General features: G+C 34.5%; 3 protein-coding genes across 4 annotated transcripts; 2 read left to right on the top strand and 1 right to left on the bottom strand.

The window, feature by feature from the left end:
- Positions 1 to 4198: 4198 nt before the first annotated feature.
- On the top strand, positions 4199 to 8625 carry LOC127253084 (putative receptor-like protein kinase At3g47110). The gene is made up of 2 exons (XM_051277515.1): positions 4199 to 6892; positions 8078 to 8625. Exons 1-2 carry the CDS (start codon positions 4240 to 4242, stop codon positions 8413 to 8415), a joined length of 2991 nt encoding a protein of 996 aa, XP_051133472.1. The 5' UTR covers positions 4199 to 4239; the 3' UTR covers positions 8416 to 8625.
- Positions 8626 to 9746: 1121 nt separating this feature from the next.
- On the bottom strand, positions 9747 to 15833 carry LOC127253090 (probable N-acetylglucosaminyl-phosphatidylinositol de-N-acetylase). Of its 2 annotated transcripts, XM_051277523.1 has the most exons (12): positions 15637 to 15833; positions 14477 to 14586; positions 14342 to 14396; positions 13139 to 13209; positions 12406 to 12470; positions 12188 to 12232; positions 11306 to 11386; positions 11071 to 11138; positions 10731 to 10779; positions 10428 to 10579; positions 10208 to 10270; positions 9749 to 9934 (listed from the first exon to the last, which is right to left on the bottom strand). In XM_051277523.1, the coding sequence occupies exons 1-12, from the start codon at positions 15663 to 15665 to the stop codon at positions 9931 to 9933; spliced, it is 792 nt and encodes a 263-aa protein (XP_051133480.1). In that variant the 5' UTR covers positions 15666 to 15833; the 3' UTR covers positions 9749 to 9930. The 2 variants fall into 2 exon arrangements, with proteins under 2 accessions (XP_051133479.1, XP_051133480.1); XM_051277522.1 differs by lacking the exons at positions 14342 to 14396; positions 14477 to 14586; positions 15637 to 15833 and adding an exon at positions 12650 to 12710 and having other exon boundaries at positions 9747 to 9934.
- Positions 15834 to 17130: 1297 nt separating this feature from the next.
- On the top strand, positions 17131 to 18872 carry LOC127253067 (phosphoserine aminotransferase 2, chloroplastic-like). The gene has a single exon (XM_051277491.1). The coding sequence runs from the start codon at positions 17244 to 17246 to the stop codon at positions 18540 to 18542; it is 1299 nt and encodes a 432-aa protein (XP_051133448.1). The 5' UTR covers positions 17131 to 17243; the 3' UTR covers positions 18543 to 18872.
- The last annotated feature ends 4698 nt before the right edge of the window (positions 18873 to 23570 follow it).

Genomic DNA, 23570 nt, shown 5'->3' on the forward strand with positions numbered 1-23570 from the left:
AAATGACAATTTAGTCCTTAACCTATCTTTGTACTGGCTTGAAAAGACGAGATTGTACGGATCTGCCACTTGAAAAGTCTATCCAGCCCCTCATTTCGAAAATGACAATTTAGCCCTTAATCTACCTTTGTACTGGCTTGAAAAGACGTTTTGGAACCGTCGCCAGCAACCACCGTCAACCGCCCAAGACGAAACGTTTTGAAACATCGTCTGGTCGGTTACATCAACCGCCTCGCCAAAGGCCTCCACCAGTTCCAGAACTCAAATAGCCCAACCGACCAATCCAGAGACCAATCGCTACACCAAAAGACTTCTTGGCCGCACCAACCAAGCGACCTGTCTATCCGTCTGCGGACCAGCTGACTTGCTTATCCGACCGCAGACCAGCCGACCTACTTTATCCGACCGCAGACCATCAGACCTGTCTGTCCGACCTGCTGACCATCAGACCTGTCTGTCCAACCGCTAACTATCCGACCGATGACCAACCGACCATACCAACCGACCGAGGACCTTCCGACCTGCCAATCCGATCGCTAACCAACCGACCTGATCATCCGACCGAGGACCAACCGACCAGACCAACCGACCGAGGATCTTCCGACCTGCCTATCTGACTGCTAACCAACGCACCTAACCATCCGAACGAGGACCAACCGACCTGAGCGCAATTTTTTTTCCTTTTCCACCCGACTTCGTGTCTATCTTCCTTTAAGATCCTGCTATCCTTATTATTATTATTATTATTATTATTTGTGCGTAACAATTATCAAAGTTGAAATATCCTTGCTATTTTTGACATTTCAAAACTCATAAAGAGATGCAATTTTTCAACAATAAAAAGTAAAATCTGAAAATAAAGTGTTGATGTATTTTTTCAACAGACAAGAAGTAAAATTCAAAGATATGGAAAATATCCTTAAATTTGATTAATTAGCGCCTGAGATTAGGAATCTCTAATTCCTCATTTATTGACACGTGCCTTGCACCGTCTCGCCAAACGCTTCCACCAGTTCCCAAACTCAACTTGCCCGACCGACCATTCCAGAGACCAATTGCTAGACCAGCCGACCTACTTTATCCGACCTGCTGACCATCAGACCTGTCTGTCCGACCTGCTGACCATCCGTCTGTCCGACCTGCTGACCATCAGACCTACAGACTTCCCGACCTAAGGACTTCCCGACCTGACCACTTTTCGTCTTGACGACCTCCCGACCTGAGGACTTCCCGACCTAAGGACTTTCCGACCTGACCACTTTCCGTCTTGAGGACCTCCCGACCTGAGGACTTCCCGACCTGACCACTTTCCGTCTTGAGGAACTCCCGACCTGAGGACGTCCCGACCTGAGGACTTCCCGACCTGACCACTTTCCGTCTTGAGGAACTCCCGACCTGAGGACGTCCCGACCTGAGGACTTTCCGACCTGACCACTTTCCGTCTTGAGGACCTCCCGACATGAGGACTTCCCGACCTGACCAACCGACCTGAGCGCAAATTTTTCTACTTTTCTGCCCAACTTCGGGTCCTACCTTCGTTCAAGACCCTGCTACCATTATTTTTATTATTATTATTATTTTTGTACGTAACACCTTAAATTTGATTTTTTAGCGTCTGAGATTAGGAATCTCTAAACACTGTACGGTACATAAAAGGAAATTGATTGGAAAATTAAAATGCTGAAAATTTAAAGTGGTGATCCCCAAATCTGACTTTGCTTTGTTGAAGTTGATTGAAGATGCTTGAAAATAAAAAATCTAAATCCTTAAATATTACTTGAAAAGACGTTTTGGAACCGTCGCCAGCAACCGCCGTCAACCGCCCAAGACGAAACGCTTTGAAACGTCGTCTGGTCGGTTACATCAACTGCCCACTAATTCCTCCTTTATTGACACGTGTCTTGCACCGTCTCGCCAAACGCTTCCACCAGTTCCAGAACTCAACTGGCCCGACCGACCATTCAAGAGACCAATTGCTAGACCAGCCGACCTACTTTATCCGACCGCAGACCATCAGACTTGTTTGTCCGACCTGCTGACCATCACACCTGTGTGTCCGACCTGCTGACCATCACACATGTCTGTCCGACCTGCTGACCATCAAACCTGTCTGTCCGACCTGCTGACCATCCGACCTGTCTGTCCGACCTGCTGACCATCAGACCTGCAGACTTTCCGACCTATGGACCATCCGACCCGCTAACCAACCGACCTGACTACCCGACCGCAGACCTTCCGACTTGTCTGTCCGACCTGCTGACCATCAGACCTGTCTGTCCGACCTACTGACCATCAGACCTACAGACTTTCCGACCCGCTAACCAACCGACCTGACTAACCGACCTGAGGACTTTCCTTCCTGATGACTTTCCATCTTGAGGACCTCCCGACCTGAGGACCTCCCGACCTGACCAACCGACCTGAGCGCAAATTTTTCTACTTTTCTACCCGACTTCGGGTCCTACCTTCCTTCAAGACACTGCTACCATTATTATTATTATTATTATTATTATTATTTTTGTACGTAACAAGACCTTATGTATTAGTTGATTTGGGTATTAAAACTTTTATGTTGTTATACACGAGATTGTATGGATTTGTCACTTGAAAAGTCTATCATGCCCCTCATTTCGAAAATGACAATTTAGCTCTTACCCTACCTTTGTACTGCCTTGAAAAGACGTTTTGGAACCGTCGCCGTCAACCGCCCAAGACGAAACATTTTGAAACGTCGTCTGGTCGGTTACATCAACCGCCTCGCCAAACGCCTCCACCAATTCCAGAACTCAAATAGCCCAACCGACCAATCCAGAGACCAATCGCTAGACCAAAAGACTCCTTGGCCGCACCCACCAAGCAACCTGTCTATTCACCTGCGGACCAGCTGACTTGCCTATCCGACCGCAGACCATCAGACCTGTCTGTCCGATCTGGTGACCATCAGACCTGTCTGTCCGACCGCTAACCATCCGACCGAGGACCAACCGACCAGACCAACCGACCGAGGACCTTCCGACCTGCCTATCCGAGCGCTAACCAACCGACCAGACCAACCGACCAAACCAAACGACCTGACCCACCGACCTGAGCGCAAATAATTCGATTACATTTTTGTTTTACAGTTTATATTTCAAATAAATAATGTTTCACTACATTACATTATAGAATAGTCGCGCGGTATACCGCGCAAGAGCGTGTTCTAGTATATATATAAACAGTTCATATTTTTATTATATATAATACATATTTATTATTTGTTTATAATTATAAGTGTATTGTATAAAAATATGTTATGTATTAAAATCAATTGTTATATGTATTGTATGAGATTATAGTATATGTTGTTAGTTCATATACTGTATTTATATTATATTTTCTTCCTCCGCTTGTAAGGGTCACATTTATTTTTGCGTCGTTATACTTAATATTAAAAATATCTTTATATTTGTATAATTTTTGTACAAATGTCATTCTATTAGTATTATAAGATATCAATAGAAGTATTTTTACAATTTTTTTTTTAATTTGTACTATGTTTTGATATAATAATAAATATTAAAAGATCAATACAAAAAGGTAAATAAAACTTTAGAATCGGACGAAGGTAGTATTAACATATACAATGTATTATCTGTAGTAATACTGTATAATGTATATTAGCACACAGAGTGTTATTCAACATTGTAATCGCTGCCCGTGTGACTAAGATATTCAAGGTGAAAAATAGTTGTAGTATCGACGGAGCCACATGAGTGTATTTTGTTCTTCGTTTTTGTTCTATTCTTTTGTGATTGTTTGGGGAATTGGATTTTAAATATACTGTTCATCCCATTTTTTTCTTCCAAAAATATCAAATCAAACGCATATTTTTTTTTATATTATAATAAAAAATCAATTTTACATTCAAAAAATCACATCAACATCTATTTATACCACATCATATAATTATTCAAATTCAAAATTTTTACTATTTAAATCTCAACTTAAAATCCAAAACCCGAACAAACACACCCTTAGTGACACGGATGAAGTATTTATTTAAATTGATAGACATTACTTTGTAAGACTTTTTTTGCGCGTCGATTGTGGTCTTAGTTGACTGACTTCCACCCTATAGTGACTCCCAAAAAGAAAACGTAACGTAATATCTTTCTTCTCTTCTCCTATAATGTAATAAATTACATCCTACGCCCATTTCCATTTCCATTTCCATCCCACCAAATTTTAATAATTAATTTCATGGCCCTAATCACTCATTTTTCCACACTAATAATTTCCATACTCACTACTACTGCATCATCTTCTTCATCGTCTTCTTCGTCTTCCCCAAGCAATAATGGCACAGATTACCAGTCACTGCTCGAATTCAACAACTCCATCACCCACGACCCATCCCAAACCCTAATTTCATGGACCAGCCACACCCACTACTGCACCTGGAAAGGCATCACGTGCAGCCGCACGCCCCCCGGTCGAGTTCTTGCCATAACCTTAAAAAATCGAGGTCTCATCGGAACCCTATCTCCTTCCATAGCCAACATCTCCTTCCTCCGATCCTTAGACCTCTCCAACAACTCCTTCCATGGCCGAATCCCCGACGACCTCGGCCGTTTAATGATGCTCGAATTCGTCGAACTCAGTTCCAATTCTTTCTCTGGTTTAATCCCAACAAATCTCTCCCAATGCCCTAATCTCATCTACCTTAATTTGATCGAAAATCATCTCCATGGAAACATCCCTTTCGAGTATTCTTACCTCCATAAAATCCAACAACTAGGGTTAGGAAAAAACAACCTTTCTGGAACGATTCCCAATTTCTTAGGAAACCTAACTCATCTTACACAGCTCCACTTAGCTCGATGCAATTTGATCGGACAGATTCCAGAATCCTTACAAAATCTTAAGAACATGAAATTCATCACATTTCCTAACAACTATTTGTCTGGAAAGATTCCTTCTGGTTTGTTCAACATATCTTCAATGGTGGATCTTAGTCTTAGTAATAATCAGTTGGAGGGATCATTACCGTCGACAATGGGGCTAACACTTCCTAACCTACGAGTTCTTACAATAGGATTTAACCAATTAACTGGACCTTTTCCAACATCAATGGCTAATGCTTCATCACTTAGAAGATTAGATTTTCCGATGAACTTTATCGCCGGTCCGATTCCGGCGACACTCGGGAGGCTTTCGAACCTAACGCAATTTCTCGCGGCGTCTAATTCGATCCGAGATGATGTACATTTTATTACATCCTTTGTGAATTGTACATTGCTTCAAATTCTCGACATGGCTGAAAATCCCGTCTCCGGCGTTTTGCCGGAGGCGATCGTAAATTTTTCGAGTTCACTTTGGGCGATAAACTTACCCCTGACTCGAATTCAGGGGACTCTGCCTTCGGACATCGGTAATCTTGTTGGTCTTACGTTTCTGTCGTTATATGGGAATCGTCTCGAGGGTTCGATACCGACGAGCATCGGCGAGCTTTCGAAGCTGCAAATGCTTAATTTGGGCGCAAATAGATTCAACGGCGAGGTCCCGGATTCGATCGGGGATATGGATTCTTTGAACTATGTTTACTTGCAATCGAATCGACTTTCGGGAAGAATACCGGCGAGTCTTGGCCGATGCATGAGGCTTTTGTCGTTAGACCTCTCGGGTAATAATTTCACCGGGTCGATTCCGGGGGAGGTTTTGAAGCTTTCGTCGATTTCGATTCTGTTGGATCTTTCGTTCAACGAATTGAACGGTTCGCTTCCTTCGGAGGTTCATTCGTTGAGGCATCTTTCGGCGTTGAACGTTTCGAATAATCGATTGTCGGGAGCTATTCCGAGCTCGATTTCCGAATGCATCAGCTTGGAATGGCTTCAGTTGCGAGAAAATCGATTCGAGGGAGAAATCCCGCAACGGTTAGGCGATTTGAACGGCTTACGGTACTTGGATCTTTCCCGAAACAATCTTTCGGGATCGATCCCAAGTTCCTTGTCGGAGCTACAACTCCAAAGTTTGAATCTTTCTTTCAATAGGTTCGACGGCGAGGTGCCGATGATCGGAGTATTCGCGAATCGAACCGCGGTTTCGCTCGAAGGAAACGAGAATTTGTGCGGAGGAATTCCCGACTTAAACCTTCCTCGTTGCGCTCAACCGAGTTCTTCGAAGAAAAACTTACTGTCTCTATTGATGAAAATTTTGATTCCAATAGTCGCGGTGTTACTCATTTTTTTGTCGATATTTCTTTACAAGAAAAGAAACAAGAACGAAGATGTCGCGCTTTCGTCGCCCCGGAAGGCCCCGTTTATTAGGCTATCTTACGGCGATCTCGAAAGGGCGACGGATGGATTTTCGGAAAGTAATTTAGTAGGCGCCGGGAGATTCGGGACGGTTTACAAAGGAGTTCTCGACGATGATCATACATTAATAGCCGTGAAAGTGTTGAATCTTTCCGTCCACGGCGCCTCGAAGAGTTTTTTGAAAGAATGTAACGCACTAAGACAAGTGAGACATAGAAATGTGTCGAAGATATTGAGCGTTTGCGAAGGCTTAGATTTCAAAGGCGACGACTTCAAATCGCTAGTGTACGAATTCAAGGAAAACGGGAGCTTGGAAGAGTGGTTGCATCGATATCGCGAGGGAGAGTTACATAGCCTCGACATCGGGCAAAGGCTCGATATTGCTATCGACATAGCTCAAGGCCTCGAATACCTTCATTGCGCCACCGATTCGACTATTGTTCACGGCGATCTTAAGCCGAGCAATATTCTTTTGGACCGCGACATGACGGCTTGTGTCGCGGATTTTGGACTAGCAAAGATTGTGTCGAGCGTATCGCCTTCGTACGAAGGCGATAGCTCGATTGGGGTCGAGGGTACGATCGGCTATGTTCCTCCGGGTAGCGCTTATCTCTCTTTATTTCTTTATTTATATTTTTTTTTACTATACAATCTCGAGTTTTTTTTCTTTATTTTTTTATTTATATTCTTTTTACTATACAATTTTGAGTTTTTTTCTTTTTTTTTTTTAACTTTATGATACCCACCTCCCCTGTGTTTTATTATAAAAATAATACTTTGTGTTTTATTTATTTCAAGAGATTATCTTGTCTTATATTAAACTTTTTGCAAAATATCCTTTTCATCCAAACACTAAAACTTGACGAACTTAATTATGCAAATGTTATGAAAATAAATAAAGTAAAATATCTTAGATATCATTTATTTAAACAAAATAAATAAATAAAAATTGTGATTAATTTTTCCGTTTCACAGTTTGTAAAATGAAAATAGTCATAATTTAATATTTATAAACTGTGAAATGAATTGTGAATTAATTTTTTTTTATATTTATTTTATTTAAGAAATAGTATTTAAAACATTTCATCTGATTTTTTTGCGTAACACTTGTATAATTGGTGCCTATTTACAAATAATCTTAGTATCTGAATTAAAATAAATTTTTGTGTATATTTTAATATAACACAAAGAGATTATTTTACGATTTATAATAAAATATAGATAAAGATGATGTAATTTAACTTTTTTTTTTTTAGGCAAAATTGTCCATAACTCTCTCATAGTTTTGAAATTCAGCGTGCATTTCTCATTTACTTTAAAAATTGTGTAGCGCCCTTTTATATTTTAAAATACGTTGCATGAAAATAGTGCGTTTTAAGGGAATACAGTTAGTGTTTTTTTTTCTTATTACTATATAGCACTTTATGGATTATAGTTTGTACTCTATAGTTCTAATTGCAGTGTTTTAAATAATATAACTAACGCTTTTGTTTCTTCACTGTTTTACCTTATTATTATTATTATTATTATTATATGTTAAATAGTGTTTCAAGAGAATATAGTTAGTTAGTGCTTTTGTACTGCCTTTTCTTTTTATTGTGGTGAAGTTTCATGCAACGTTTTTGAAAGTACAAAAAGGTATTCTTAAAATACATAAAGATTTTACGCTAAATTTCGAAACCATAAGAGAGTTATAAGCAATTTCGCTTTTTTTTTTTAAGAGCTAAATATCATGGGGATGGTATAAAGTTATTTTTCATTTAAAATATCATATTTTCGCTCAGAATACAGCGTAGGTAATAAGGTTTGTACGGAAGGAGATGTATACAGCTACGGAATTCTTGTTCTTGAGATGTTCACGAACCGGAGGCCGACAGACGTCGACGAATTCAAGGATCATTCGAATCTTCATAACTATGTGGCTGCTGCATTGGCATTGCCAAACTCCATAGATGAAATTGTGGATGGTGTTTTTCGGACAGGAGGAGATGAAGTGAAGAATTGTTTGGTTTCTGTACTAAGAATTGGAGTTGTCTGTTCGAAGGAAAATCCCAAAGACCGTATGCAGATGACACAAGTTGTTGCTGAGCTCCACAAAATTAAAGACAGATATCTACTTTGATAATTAGGTATATAAAAGAGAGAGAGAGATATAGTTCTTTTATAATTTTCATTTTTAAGGGTTTGTTAGATTTTTCAAAGTATTTGTTTGGATTTGAGATTTTTATATAAGCTTTGCTATAAATATTACTTACGTATAATAAAACAGTTAAAAACCAATGTATTTATTTAGGAATTGTAATACCAATATACTATTAAAAAGAAAAAAAAATTTACAACTTATAATACTCCCTCCGTCCATTTAATAAGTTTACATTTACCATTTACGTCATTATATTTAACATTAAAAATATACTTATATTTGTATAGTTTTTTATACAAATGTCATTATATTTGTATTATAAGACACTAATAAATGTATTTTTGTCATTTTCTTTTGATTTGTACTACGTTTTGATATGATAATTAATATTTAAAGATCAATATGCAAGCAAATATCAACTTTCTAAGTGGACGGAGGAGTATATTATAAAAATATAATCATCACTATTTAACTACATTACACAACTAATAGGAGTGAGATTGTTTTTTCTTTTCTTTTTTTCTATTGTATTACATATTAATATTAAAAAATTGCGTGGAAAAAAAAAAAAAAACCCAAATAGTTAAATAGAAATTTTGTTGTCTTAATATATACTACAATAATCAAGTTTGATATCATTGAATTTTTAATAATCTTTATATCATTTAAACAAAATTAATCACTTTTGATCTATGGTAGTTGACGCTTAAACACAATTGTATTAGTTTGAACATAAGGAAAGAAACTAAATTTTACAGTCTCTAGATTGCTTAGTCAATTTTCTAAGTCATCAAATACCCATTCAAGCACACTCTCACGTTCAATATGCGTCGATTATCATAAGATTAAAATTGATTAATTTTGTCATGTAAGGATGACTTGGTTGTGGGTTAAATCATAGGTTTAAACCCTAGATACCTCCAGATCCACATGTTAGACATAGTTCGCCTAGTGTGAATTATCTTTCTAGACCTAATTTTTAATTATAAAAAAAATGATTAATTTTAAATATTTTTCAATAAAAAATTATTAATATAAATTTTTCAATAAAAACGTACTAAATTGATCTTATATATATATATAGATATGATTTATTAATAGTGACAATATTTAACTTATTATATATGGAAATAATATTTAAGTTGATTTAAAAAATATATATTTATGATATAAATATAAATTTTGATAAATATAATTAAATAGAAAACAAATATAAGTTTGGCTAGAGATATAAATAAAAAATAGGCATAAATTAAGTCAATAAATCAAACCACATCTGTAGACAAAATATTATATATATATATATATATATATATATTAATACTGAAATTTCTGAAAAATCCAATAATTTTATAATGAGAGCTCAATCTTTATAATATTTAAAAGCATAAGCATGGAGACCAAATTGAAAGTTGTCCAGGAGATTTACCTATAACAACATTGATCTTCCTACCGAGACAATGATTCTATCACCAGAATGCCATGTTTATGTAACTAACTGCAATGTATAAGCAGGAATAAATCAATGGACTATTGGTTTCAGACAAACGATATACGAGATCAGTGCAAGAGTTTCTTCGAATAAAATAACTATTTTATTGTATTCTTCTAAAATTGATCCTCCCTATACTGGTATACTCGAGCTATTATCCTCAGAATCATATATGCCTTTTGCACTAATTCATACAAATGATATATATCCTGTGTTCTGCACTTTTTCCTAATTCATCGAAAAAAATTATTCCTTAAGTTACGAATCAGATGTACTTACTTGATTTTCTTAAGTGTGTTCACATAGGAGTAGCTTGAAAATGTCACAAATAGTTTCCGATACCTGCAAGAGGGAGCGAGAGAATACTTGTCAGCAATGGTAGAAGAGTATCTTATGCCGGTAACAATATATATATATATATATCTTTTCAAAGTAATCCTCCTTCCCAAGACAATTATAAATTGCAGCTGTCTGAAAGTGAAGGACTAAGTAGACGGACCAAACCCATTGGCTAGAATGCTGAGCCATAGCAGCATAGGTTTTACGGGGATCTGAATTAGGCAGGTAGTGTGATCCCTGTCTCTTTGCAAAAAGTGTCGATAACCATATGTCAACAGGTCCAATGTACTTGCGTAATATGTTGTTGCTTGCCTGAAAAATAATAATATCTGCCGTAAGTATGTATGTGATCTCTAGATCTAAACGCGGTGGAATGTGAAATCATATTGAAGTAGGGAATTTACAAGTTTTGGACATAAACATCTAAAGTTAATTAAACACAAGAAAAGTGAAGGTATCTTACAAGTGCCCATGCTTCCAGATGCCTATCAGGAACTTCATGCAATAGCTCCCTGTATCGCAAACAAGAAATTTCAAAAGCTTTAGGGCTCTCTATTATTTTGTGGGTTTTTCAACCGGACTTTACTATTTATTCATTTTTTCCACCTAAAAAACATCATATCAGACAACTATTATTATTATTATTATTATTATTATTATTATTATTATTATTACACTAAAAAAAACAATTTACATTCAAAACATCAAATCAAACACCATTAAACAACTATTTCAATTTAAAATTTTACTATTCAAAATCCAAAATCCAAGTTCCAAACCATCCCATCTCTGCTAAAACTTACCTCACTCCTTGATGTACATCCCGGTGATTGCAATGTCCTGAGACACCATATTCGTCAAAAGTAATGATCTAGAGAACACAGAATGAGAAATTAATTAAGGAGCACCAGGTTGATAATTTACAATGTAGGTGTCGACTGCATGCTGCATTCAGGGGCTGCATCAGTACAGAGCATTCCCGAATGTCTACAGAAGGATGAAGCTACAAAAACCATTAAGGAATCAAACAAATCTTACCGAGTCTATACGAAGGGCTTGTGTTTCCTTGTCAATAATGTCAGCCAATAATTTCCGGTTCCACACTTTCCCAAAACCATCCTAATTACAAACCCACAAAATATTGGCACCATTCGATCCGGATATTAGGGTGGTTTGCATTATTAAGCACAGCTAAATATTGCCGTTTAGCATATATTCTACATAGTTCAACAAATTTTGTATGTGATTCAACATATTAGCATGTAATGTTTTACATCACAACTCTCAATAGTTATAAGAGCTCGACATTTGCCTTTCAATATACAAGCATTTAACTTATTATATATATATATATATAATTAGCATATTTTGTATTTGGTTTAACATATACTCTATCCATCTGCTAAATTTGTACTTTCTTTTTAAGTTTGTCTGTGAAATTTGTACTTATATCATAAATAGCAATTATTTTTTTCTATCCACTAGATTTTACCTACTCTAAACATATAAATAACAATGTTGTCACCTTCAATTTATCACACATACATTATTAATTAAACACATCCCCTAATTAATTTTTCAAAATATTCTTACATTAGTTTTATTTTTACATTAAAACACTGTATAGTTTTTAATCTCCACACAGAGCCAAACAAGCACATTTTTGCTGGATGGAAAGAGTACATATTTCAAAATGCAAAATATAAGAAAATACACTATAGTTCAGCAATTTTTGTTCAATATATAGGTTAGGAAAAGTTTCACAACAAAATTTAGCATATTAGGTTATGATAAAACAAATTACCTATTTATTTCATTTTGTAGGTAGTTCAACGAATTTCTATAATTCAGCAGCATTTTAATATTTTTTAACTATTATATATGCAATGGAAATATATAGGTTGATTAAGTAGAAGGAACCTGTAAATCTGGATGATCCAGAACCTTCACTTGCTGGGTCGGAATCTGCATAAATTGAAATCGAAAGAATTTTAATTAAAAAGAGAATATATATGAAATTCGTAATAGTTGGAGAAAGCATTTGACATAAAGTCAAAAACTGAAAGAGAAATTAACTATATAACAGAGAATACATATGATTTGAAGCTCAAAAATAATTGAAGCTTGAAATGCTTTACCTTGAGGACTGCAGATGCAAGATAAAGCTCTTCTTTCCTGACATCTCCCATTCCATCTGCATTGCCTACACTAGCAACATAAACTCAGAATTTCGACTTAATTAGAGAGGAAAGCATTTTGAAACTTTGTGTAATCTTGAAGCAACACCACATCTCCGCCACTGTAGATAAGTATATTTACACATCAAAGAATATTAAGGCACAACCTAAGCACATTCCTAGAAAAAAAAAAAAATACACATACCTTTCGACATAGATTAGCAGAACAAATCTGGAAAGCAAAGCAAGTTGATGTTTCTATTTTCCTATATCACGAAACAAATCCAAGGAAAAGGCCATTAAGATGAAAAGGCCTTGAATTTTGTCTTTCACAGGTAAGAGGCCATTACAAGCTTTCATGATCACTCAGTTGCATCTTTTTTCCATTTTTAAGGAAACTGACAACTTTTAATCTTCAAATTAATTGAGTACAAAATCTACTCCAAGAATTTGTATGTGATTATCTTCTCCTATGCACACATTTACTTAATCTTTGGAAAATGAATCAGAAATTACATGTACTTAAATTAAACTTTGATAGTAAAATTTAGATTGCACTTGATTAATCAATTATACATAAAATCACACATTCATTTAATAAATATTTAGGTAAAGTAGAATAATGACCTCAGGCAATTTTGGAGCTAAATACAAAAAAAAATAATGTCACTAGAACGGCATGAGCAAACATTACCAGTTGAAATGCAAAGTACATGCAGATTATGACCTCGTGAGATCAGATAACCAATAGCAGGAGCAAAGAACCTGTAGATGCAAAAATAAAATATGTTTATGGTTCAATCTTATTCGGCCAATATCAGGCAATACACAAATATGTAGAAGATGATATTTTAAAATCTAAATATATGCTTCATCTAAAAATAGCTTTAATAGATGGCTTGCATAAAAAGATGTTTCTTTTATGTAGTGGGACTAGTTAAGTTCCAATACAGAATTGCAAGAATGTTAGTCGATCCTAAAAAAGGGTTGTTATAATCATATTGTTAGACTGCAAAGACTGCTGACATGTTGCTTATTTGAATTCAAAGAGGAATAAAACTCCTCAGCATTTAGGGAGTTTGTAGCTAAACAGATTATTACAAGGGGAACTCACTGAAATAATGAACTAAGTACTAAAATCCAACACTTAAAGTTCCCAAATCACGGTCAGACATCATCAGACTTATCACACTAGCTGTAGAGCTACAATATCCTTAATTTAGCTTATTTCAACAATTTTATATCCATTCAAATAACATTATGGAGTTTCAATTAATTGTTACCCGATGAATAATCTGAATTTTATTCCGATGTAACGCTAGTATCATCAGCTAGTTGTTGAATATATCTTCAAACAGACTTACATCAAAATGCTCCCAACTGTTGTCCTTGAAATACATAAATGCAATTAAGCCAAACATCAAACACTTTGAAACTATTTGGATCCCTTGATGAACGACAAGTTAAGCATACTTAGTAAGTTGATACGTTCAGTATATTTCTTACATTGAACAAATATTATTTTACGAATAAAATTCAACAAGTTTACATCATTGCCTTCATCATGTAATAGTAGTTTGAGAGTTTCCCTGGTCGGTTCAACATATGATATAATATGTACATATATATAACACGGTTTAACAAATTTACAACATATTAAACAGCAGCATGTCATTTATTCATTCGCGTGCATATTAAGAACACCAGCTTGCTTATGTTTTCAAACTTGATTTTTTCGTTTTATTACATACAAACCCGCAGCTGCTACCAACAATTTTCTTTTAAAAAAATATCACATTCAATACTTATTTATTTTATACCAAAATGTCACATCAAAAATCTATCTACGTCACATCAAACATATTCCCAAACCGAAACAAAAATTCAAAAAGCTTACATAGACTCATCATCTGGATGGGCAATAACCAACAGCACATTCTTCCTCCCACCGCCTGCCATCCAAAATTAAACCAACAATATTAGAAAACATCATCCACATCCAAATAGCTTCACAAAGAGACCTCCAAATTACCGTCATTTAGGAATGCTCCTTTAGATGCCGAGGAAGCTCCCCCGAGAATCTTCCAAAGAGATGCTATCCATATCACAATGATCGACGCAATTAACACTATCCACTCCATGCTGTAATTTTCACCCAACATAATCAAACGTATTGCTTTCACTTTTCAGTGAGACAATTCGTCAATACACATTGAATTGAAATATTTTAGACATGATACTTTGAATGTAAATGATTTTTGGATTTAATATTACAAATTAAAAATAGGTATTAATATGATATATTTTAGGGAAAAAATATTATCAACAATCCGAAATCTAAATGAAATATCTTCCAATCGCATCCGTAGGAAATAGTAGATCGAGAGAACAAAGGTAACCAATGAAGAAAAAACAATTGCTTAAAAAATGATCAATTCTTGCAGGAATAGATGCAAGCATTTTTCATACAATCAATTTACTGAAGTTAAACAACGGAAAATAACAGGGGATTTCACTCTACTTCCCAACCTTAGTCCACATTAAACAAATGAAGTATAGATCTGATCAAATTTCAACACCCATTCGAAGTGGAACTTATGGCATTCCAAGCATATAAATTCAAATCAAGGCCAAGTCCTGCTTAAGAATCGATCAATTTCAGTAAAGTAACAATTTTTAGACAGCTCAATTACAACTATGCCAATCCAAAAAAAAAAAAAGGAGAACAGAAATTATTAGCACTCAGCTCAGATTAATTTCAGACTGATTTTTTTCTAACTATTGGTAGTACACAAGCGATTATATTCAACCTATCTAAGTAAATCAATAGAAGGAATGCGAAACAGATATATGTTTGGATTATGATTCATAAACTCAAAGAAATGCAATCAATTCATCCTATTTAGATTAAAGATTTTCACATCATCTAAAATTTCAAACAAAAAAGTCATGTAGAATCAATCCAACGAAACATATCTTAGAGATCCCTAAGTTTACAAGCATTTGACTTTACAAAACAGTAAATACAGAGACAGGTTTCTCCTGCTTCACATTCAATTAATTTCAAGTTTCAAATTGTCTTCCAATTTCCAGTGAATGTAATTTCTACAAGTACACTCAAAGATCCCAAATTCGCATCTGTAATTGGAGTGACCTTTCATTCCCCGAATCATTAGGAAAAACCGCACATACCTGTCGCGATTTTGGAGCTTGTCGATCATGGCGGTCAAGCGCGTCTTATCCTCGCGTCCAAGTCGCCGAGCATGATCTTCTCCATCGTCAGTCGCCTTCGTCGAGTGCTCCCTGCAACTCTCAGATTGGGTTGGGGAGAAGTAAACCTGAGTACCCGGTTCGAACCGGATGGTCCGGTTCAATCCGGAACCGTCGAACCGAGTTTTTTAACTGTTCCGATTCGATTCGAGCTCCTTTACCAACTGTGCTTGTTTCCGATTTTGAACTGAACAGCGTTCGCCGATGGCGGCGTCGGTAGGGAACAAAACCAGAAGGAAGAAAAAGTGTTAAAAACGTGCTTATTTGCGTTTCATTTTAAAAAATTTCTTTTTAATTTGATACTATGGGTGTGTTTCTCTATCCCATTTTTTTTTTTTAATTATAAAATATAAAAAAAAATTATAATTATTATAATTTAATAAAATATATATATGTTATATTTGTAGATAATAACAATTTTTATAATACAAATAAATAAAAATTTAAAAATATATACATAGTTATAATATAAATTTATAATTAATATATATTTATATTATTATTATATTCTCTCCGTCTCCGTCTATCTCTATATTATATCTGTTTTTTATACGGAGAAGAAATAATAGTATTATATTAAGATAAAGTAGAATTTATTAGTATTGTACTCCCTCCGTCCCAAACACCGTGCAACATTTGTGTTTTGAGAATTTAGATGGGGAGTATTAAATATGATAATTTGAGATAATTCTTAGTATATTAAGTGATGTGATTGGAAAAAAAAAATCATTATTTATTTCTTTTATTTGAGTGATGCGGTGGGATAGAGTGAAGTGTATATTAATACATGCATATGAATATTATTAATTATTTCTAAATTTGGAAATATTGCAGTGAGTTTTGAAAAAAAAAAAATATTGCATCATCTTTGGGACGGAAGGAGTATGATAAAAGGTAATGACATCTATAAAATATATTGTAAAATAGATAAAATGACAATTTAATTAATACATAACAAAACTATCCAAACTCAACCTAAATCTAAACACAAAATAAATATATAGATTTAAACTCACTTCAAAATTCAAATAAAAATCAAACTCAAACTCAAACTTAAATACAAAATAAACACATAAATTTAAATTCACTTCGAAATTCAAATAAAAAAAAAAACTCAAATTCAAATTTCTCAGAATGTCCCTAAGGAAACACACTCATAATTTTTTAATTATAAACAAAAATTATTAAATAATAATTTATAAAATTTTTAAATAAATAATAAAATACAAATAATTTAGGGGTGTATTTTTAAAAAATAATTAATAAAAATATATTAATTAAAATAATTATACATTAAAATAATTAAATAATTTAATTTTTAAAATATAATTAAATTATATAATTATATTAAAAAAATTTAATGTACAGTATTAAAAAAAAAAAACACAGACACACGCGAGAATAAATAGATTCATAGGCAAGGAATTCTCAATACAAATATTCACCTGCTCTCACTGCAAAGTGCAAACCACGTTTCGCCGCCGCGTCGCCGCCGTCGTCCTCCCACACTTTGCTTCACTAGGGCCAAAATGGTCGCCGCTGCCATGTCCGCCGCTACCTGCAACCCCGGCCGCCACCTGAAACAAACCATTTCCGTCAGCCGGACCTCTCCAACGAACCCGTTTTTCACGAACGTCTCCTTCCCGTCGAACTCCGCTGCCGGAAAGCCAGTCTCCATCACGTGCTCATCCACCACTCTCCATACTTCGTCCTCCACCTCCTCCGCCGATGCCTCTTCAGATCGCGTGTTCAACTTCGCCGCCGGCCCCGCCACGCTCCCCGAGAACGTCCTTCTCAAAGCCCAATCGGAGCTCTACAACTGGAACGGCTCCGGCATGTCCGTCATGGAGATGAGCCACCGCGGGAAGGAGTTCATGTCCATCATCCAAAAAGCCGAATCGGATCTCCGATCGCTCCTCAACATCCCGTCGGATTACTCTGTCCTCTTCCTCCAGGGCGGCGCCACCACCCAATTCGCCGCCGTCCCTCTCAATCTCTGTACCCCCGACGACGCCGTCGATTACATCGTCACCGGATCCTGGGGCGACAAGGCCTTCAAAGAAGCTTCCAAGTTCTGCAACCCTAAAACCATCTGGAGCGGCAAATCCGACAAGTACACCAAAATCCCCAAATTCGAAACCCTAGATCACACCCCCAACGCCAAGTATCTCCACATCTGCGCCAACGAAACAATCCACGGCGTCGAATTCAAGGATTACCCCACCCCCGCCGGAGACGCCATCCTCGTCGCCGACATGTCGTCCAACTTCTGCTCCAAACCCGTCGACGTCACTAAATTCGGTCTGATCTACGCCGGCGCACAGAAAAACGTCGGCCCCTCCGGCGTCACAATCGTGATCGTCCGATCCGATCTGGTCGGCAACCCGCAGCCAACCACGCCGGTGTATCTGGACTACAAGATCCATGTGGACAACAGTTCCCTGTACAACACGCCCCCATGCTTCGGCATTTACATGTGCGGGTTGGTCTTCGACGACCTGCTCGCGCAGGGCGGTCTGGCGGAGGTGGAGAAGAAGAACGAGAAGAAGGCCGGGATTCTTTACGACGCCATTGATGGGAGCAAAGGGTTCTACAGGTGCCCTGTGGAGAAGACCGTGAGGTCTCTGATGAATGTCCCTTTTACCCTGTCGAAGCCAGAACTGGAGGCAGAGTTCATCAAGGAGGCAGCTAAGGAGAAAATGGTGCAGCTGAAGGGACACCGATCCGTCGGCGGAATGAGGGCTTCGATTTACAATGCCATGCCGCTGGCCGGAGTGGAGAAGCTAGTGAGTTTCATGAAGGATTTTCAGGCGAGGCACGATCACTGAGAGAAGGAGGAGGAGAGATTTTAGTATGGTATGCTTTCGTTTTCTATGTGTTGTTTTGTTGCTTAAGTGAGTTTTGTTTTCTTGTAGCATTGTTCTTGATTTTTCCGAGAGTACTTATTACATGGATGCTTGGTTTTGATTGAGGGAGGGATGTTTAGAAGAGTAGTAGGAGGTGATCTGGTGGTCTTATGCTTAGTTCAAGTTTTACGAATAAACAAACAATTCATGAATTGAAATGTTTATGGTTTCGCTATGCATCAGAGTTCTTGAAATGGTTTGTGTTTGTGATGCTGCTGCTGTTGAGGTTAATAGTAGTTTTGTGTTGTTGGATGTGCTGCTAGTTGGAGATGGATATGATATTTATTTTCTTTATATATTTTTTTGTGTTGTAAATGTAAATGAAAAGCAGGATTATCTGATGTCACTTGAAAGCTCTGCCCTGTTCAAGAACTAAGAAAAGAATGCTACAAGATAATGAAAATGAAATGGGCTGGGTTGGGTTGGGTTGGGTTGGGTTGGGTGTATAATAAATAATAAAAACTAGATATGAATGGTGAATACCTGGTCTCAGGACTTCGAATTTGCTTCTGCTTCTTCTTAGTAATACCTTCTACGAACAATCAGTAGTTTACATTAGAATATATATGTGTGTGTGTGTGTGTGTGTGAGTGTGTGTGTGGTTTAAGCATTGAGTTGTTTGCGGTGGAAATTAAATTTATAAATCATCATCCAAGTTTAGACTAAATCATAAGATCGAGTGAGAAGCATAATAGGACAATGTTGATTTTATGCATGATGTTGGTAGGTGCATTAGTGTCGATTTGATTTTGTTACTGTATCCTTAGGAAACTAAGCATTATGAATTCTGAATATAGAGACAAATATTGCTAATTATAAGGCTTGACCTACCAGTTTTGTTGCAGCTATTTAGATGTAGTGTATTAGCCGTTCTGATATTTTCGTGTTGATATTCTTTATCATTGTTGCTGCGTGTGGTTGATTGAAATGGTATATGCCATCGCTAGTTTGTCCTACTTTGGGTACATTTTATGTAGGACACTTAAATATATATATATGTGTGTGTGTGTGTGTAAAACAGAAGCCAGATTCAAGCATCTGTTTATATTTTGAAGTGAGGATGATTTGGGAAGTATTTAGCTAGTGTTGTATATGTTGTTTAGCGGCAATAAATATGGTTATTTATTTGACAACTGAGCGAAAAACTGTTCAGGTAGGCCATAGTGACTGTAAAAGGAAGACGGAAGCTTAGGATGACTTTTCTCGATAAAAAATGGATTGAGATTTCTGTAACTTTGTTTTATTTGTTGTTTCGGGATCGCACTTTCCATACTGAATGTTGTCTTCTTAATCTGATTTTAAGTTCATCGACTGTTTTGCATTCCAATTTGTTTGGAATTTCTTGAAAAATCTTACACGTGGTCCTGGTTGTTTTAGTTTCTTTAGCTTAAGGAGAAAAAATGATCGAACTGCTTCATACGTCTTCATATTGCTTGAGCTTCTTAAACATATTATATTATAATTCTATATAAGAATGTCTTGAATTTACCTTTCATCTTTGTGGGTCGAAAAATTGTATATACCGAGTTCTTATTGTCCAAGCTCTTTCCATAGTTGAGAAGATACAGAGTAGCCTATATCTATGTGTGAGCGGAGCAGCGGTGATTTATTTGAATAAATGTTTTCGTCCATTGTAATTGTTTTCTAGCAGTGAGTTCCACAGGTTTTCCTATTTTGTCGAGAAAACTTTGAGTCGGGAGCATTTCATGGTAACGATTCGACGTTTAAGAGAGATGAGCTTTGCAGGACACTACAGGTAAAGTAAACCTTTCCTATGTCCTCTTACTCTGTGTTAGATCTCTACCAAATTTTAAATTTGTGCAACTTTCGGACATTTTAGCAAACACTGAGCTGATTTGATACACTCCCTCTATGGTTTGCTTATCTTGGCTCTATATTTCATGGTAAAAAAATATTAAGTCATGTTTGATATATAAGATCACACCTTTTTGGAGAGTTTTGGAATTTTCGAAATTGGAAAAATTAAAAAAGTTACATTTAATTTGATATTTTGTGGAAAAAAAAAAAAAAAATTTAATGTAATATTTTTAAAAAAATAAATAGTGTCAAATGAGCGCAAGTGTAAATGCAGATCTATCTACTCCTAAAAGTCTAAAATCAGTTGTTCTAAATTTAGCATTTGTATTTGGGCTGCATTTCATTTTTACTTCCCTCTTTTTTTCAGCCCCGCTATATATTTAAATAATTTGTTTGCTTTCAATTTTTGTTATTATTTTTTATATAAAATGTTTTTAAAACTAATTAAAAATAATATTCAAATTAACAGTTTTATAATTTCAGTAATTAACAATAAAAATTTGTTTTATTTTAATTAATGTTTATAAAAAAATTTAAATGTTTTTGTTGTTATTCATTAAACTTGTAAGAATATTATTAGAGTATTTATTTTTTTATTATTTTATAAATATTTTGTGAATATTAAAAATAGTATGTTCGAAAATAATGATAATATATATGATAATTTTTGACTAAAATTTTTTTTATATATATATTATGACACAATTTTTATTTCTTATAAAAAAAAAATGCTTGAAATTTAAAAACTAAACAAACAAATCCTATATTAGTTAGAGTTTCATTATAATTTACATTAATTACATATATAAATATATTTTTATAATTATTTATATTATGTAAAAATTTATTATCTATAAAAAGTAATATCTAATAATCCTTCAATCTCAGTCATATATAATCAAAAATATTTTTATACAGGCAAATGAGTTTGTTAAAATTTCTATTGTATTATTACCTATAATATATTGTACGAAAAGCAAATAAATACTTGATTCTAGAATTTTTATTGAGATGTATTGTGAATTTATTTTCGAATTTTTCCAATTTATTGTACTCTCTCAGTCTCATAAAGAAATATCTATTTGTTTTTTACATGTAATTTTAGAAATATTAATATTATATTGAGATATGGTAGAAATAAAATAGAAATGACTAAAATAACTTTATTAGTACGTGTCATATAAAGGTAATGACATTTGTGTAATATATTGTAAGTTGTAAGGATATTTGTAATGTTAGATAAATAGTATAGTTACTGAAAAAGAAAATGAATACTTTGTTATGGGACAGACTAAATTGAAAAAATTGATACTCCGTACGACTTTTGAACAGCACCGACCAGCTTCGATTAGAACTGATCTTCTTCGAACTTATTTTTCCGGAAAAATTACAATGGTTTTCGGCTCAGTCCATGGTGAATCGGCCTATTGTAACCATGTATCAATGTTGGTGGACGGTTCCTCACTCCAACCCTCACCCCCCACCGCAATCAGCACTAGTAAAAGATTCGAAACTCGTCGGAAAACACTCACCGGGATCTCCCTGTCAATAATGGGCTTGGGTATGTTATTTGGGTTTAGAGTTTAGGAAAAAAGGATTGGGTGGATCTGGTAGGACCAAATTACGGAGTTGATGAATTTATTTTATTTATGTCGAAGAAGTTGTCAGTTAGGCTTCCAACTATCAAAATTTTTAACAAAATATTTGTTTGATTTTGGTTTAACTTTTGAATTTAAATATTATTTAAATGTAATATTATGTGAGAAAAATAAATATTTTAATTAAAAATAATTGTGATCATTTTGGTTTTAAATGAAAACTACACACGTGCGTTGTTGTTGTTGTTTTTTTTTTGTTTTTTTTTAAGTTGGGGGTTTAGTTTAAAATTAATATTAAAATAATATTTAATAAAATATTTTGTGAAATATATATAAATGCCTATATATAAAGTATAGAGTTCACATAATTAACTTTTATAAGTAGATTTTGGAAAAAAATACACAGTTGGTTAATATTTAAAATACATGTATTTTTAAATTATTTTAATTATATATATGATATCATAAATAAATATAAAAAAAAATTATATTTTGTATTATGTGTGGATATAATAATTAATATTAAAAATCAGCATTCAAAAAGTAAATGAAAGATATTCAAATGTAGTATAATAACTTTTGTATTTGAGTAAAAATATACAAAATACTTCATATTTTATTTATTATTAAAAATTTTCTTGTATTAAATAAAAATATGTACAAAATGTCATATTCGCCCAACATTGATGTTTGATTATAAAAACATGCATACAAATTTTATACTAATAAAATAATAAAAATATCTTTAAAATATTTTTTAAAAAAATAAAATAAAGAATAGTTTATCAACTATTCATTTAATAATTTTTTTTTTTAAAAAAGAACAATTTGTTATGTTTACAAAATAAAGTATAAAATAAAGCATATGTCAATTATTTATTTATTTATTGGTTTAAATAAGACTATTTAAGCTACTTTATTATTATTATTATTATTTATAAAATTTGCATAAGTTCATATTTACCATTAAACATTAATTTGGACACGAAAAAGGCTATTTTGTACTTATTTTAATTTAGTATAAAAGATTTCACACAATATATAAAATATATAGTATTGTGTATTTATACTAAATAACAATATATAATGATGTAATTTACTCACAAATATGAGTTAAAATAAGATTTTATTGAATCCAATTTTGATATTGGGTCACAAATTGAAACATGATACAAATGGTTAGGCAAGTTGTTTGTGAATCATGACCGGGATGTCAAATGGGGCGGGTTAGCCTCGGACCCGCTCTTAATGGGGCGGGTTCGAGTCTAAATAATATGTTTCGGGGCGGGTTGTAAATTTAAAATATTAAACTCGGCCGGGTTCGGGGCGAGTTACGAGTTTTACTAAAAATTCGCCTCAACTCGGACCCAGACCCGAACTCGGATATTTATTAAAATTATTATAACTAATATACATGTGCATTTATATAATAAAAATATATTATTTATTTATTTAAATAATTTTAAATATAAAATTCAATTAGTCGCCTGCTCTAAATAATTTTTTAAAATTATTATACCTAATATATGTATAT

This window comes from Andrographis paniculata, unplaced genomic scaffold, assembly GCF_009805555.1.
Source record: "Andrographis paniculata isolate CXL003 unplaced genomic scaffold, ASM980555v1 Contig49END, whole genome shotgun sequence".
NCBI lineage: Eukaryota > Viridiplantae > Streptophyta > Magnoliopsida > Lamiales > Acanthaceae > Andrographis > Andrographis paniculata.

Excerpts from the sequence above, each read along its gene's own strand:
- LOC127253084 (XM_051277515.1), top strand. The coding sequence starts at position 4,240 with ATGGCCCTAATCACTCATTTTTCCACACTAATAATTTCCATACTCACT. Across the intron at positions 6,893-8,077 it reads GATCGGCTATGTTCCTCCGG|AATACAGCGTAGGTAATAAG; the intron begins GTAGCGCTTATC and ends ATTTTCGCTCAG.
- LOC127253090 (XM_051277523.1), bottom strand. The coding sequence starts at position 15,665 with ATGATCGACAAGCTCCAAAATCGCGACAG. Across the intron at positions 11,139-11,305 it reads AAGCCCTTCGTATAGACTCG|ATCATTACTTTTGACGAATA; the intron begins GTAAGATTTGTT and ends TGTGTTCTCTAG. Across the intron at positions 10,780-11,070 it reads GATGTACATCAAGGAGTGAG|GGAGCTATTGCATGAAGTTC; the intron begins GTAAGTTTTAGC and ends TTTGCGATACAG.
- LOC127253067 (XM_051277491.1), top strand. The coding sequence starts at position 17,244 with ATGGTCGCCGCTGCCATGTCCGCCGCTACCTGCAACCCCGGCCGCCAC.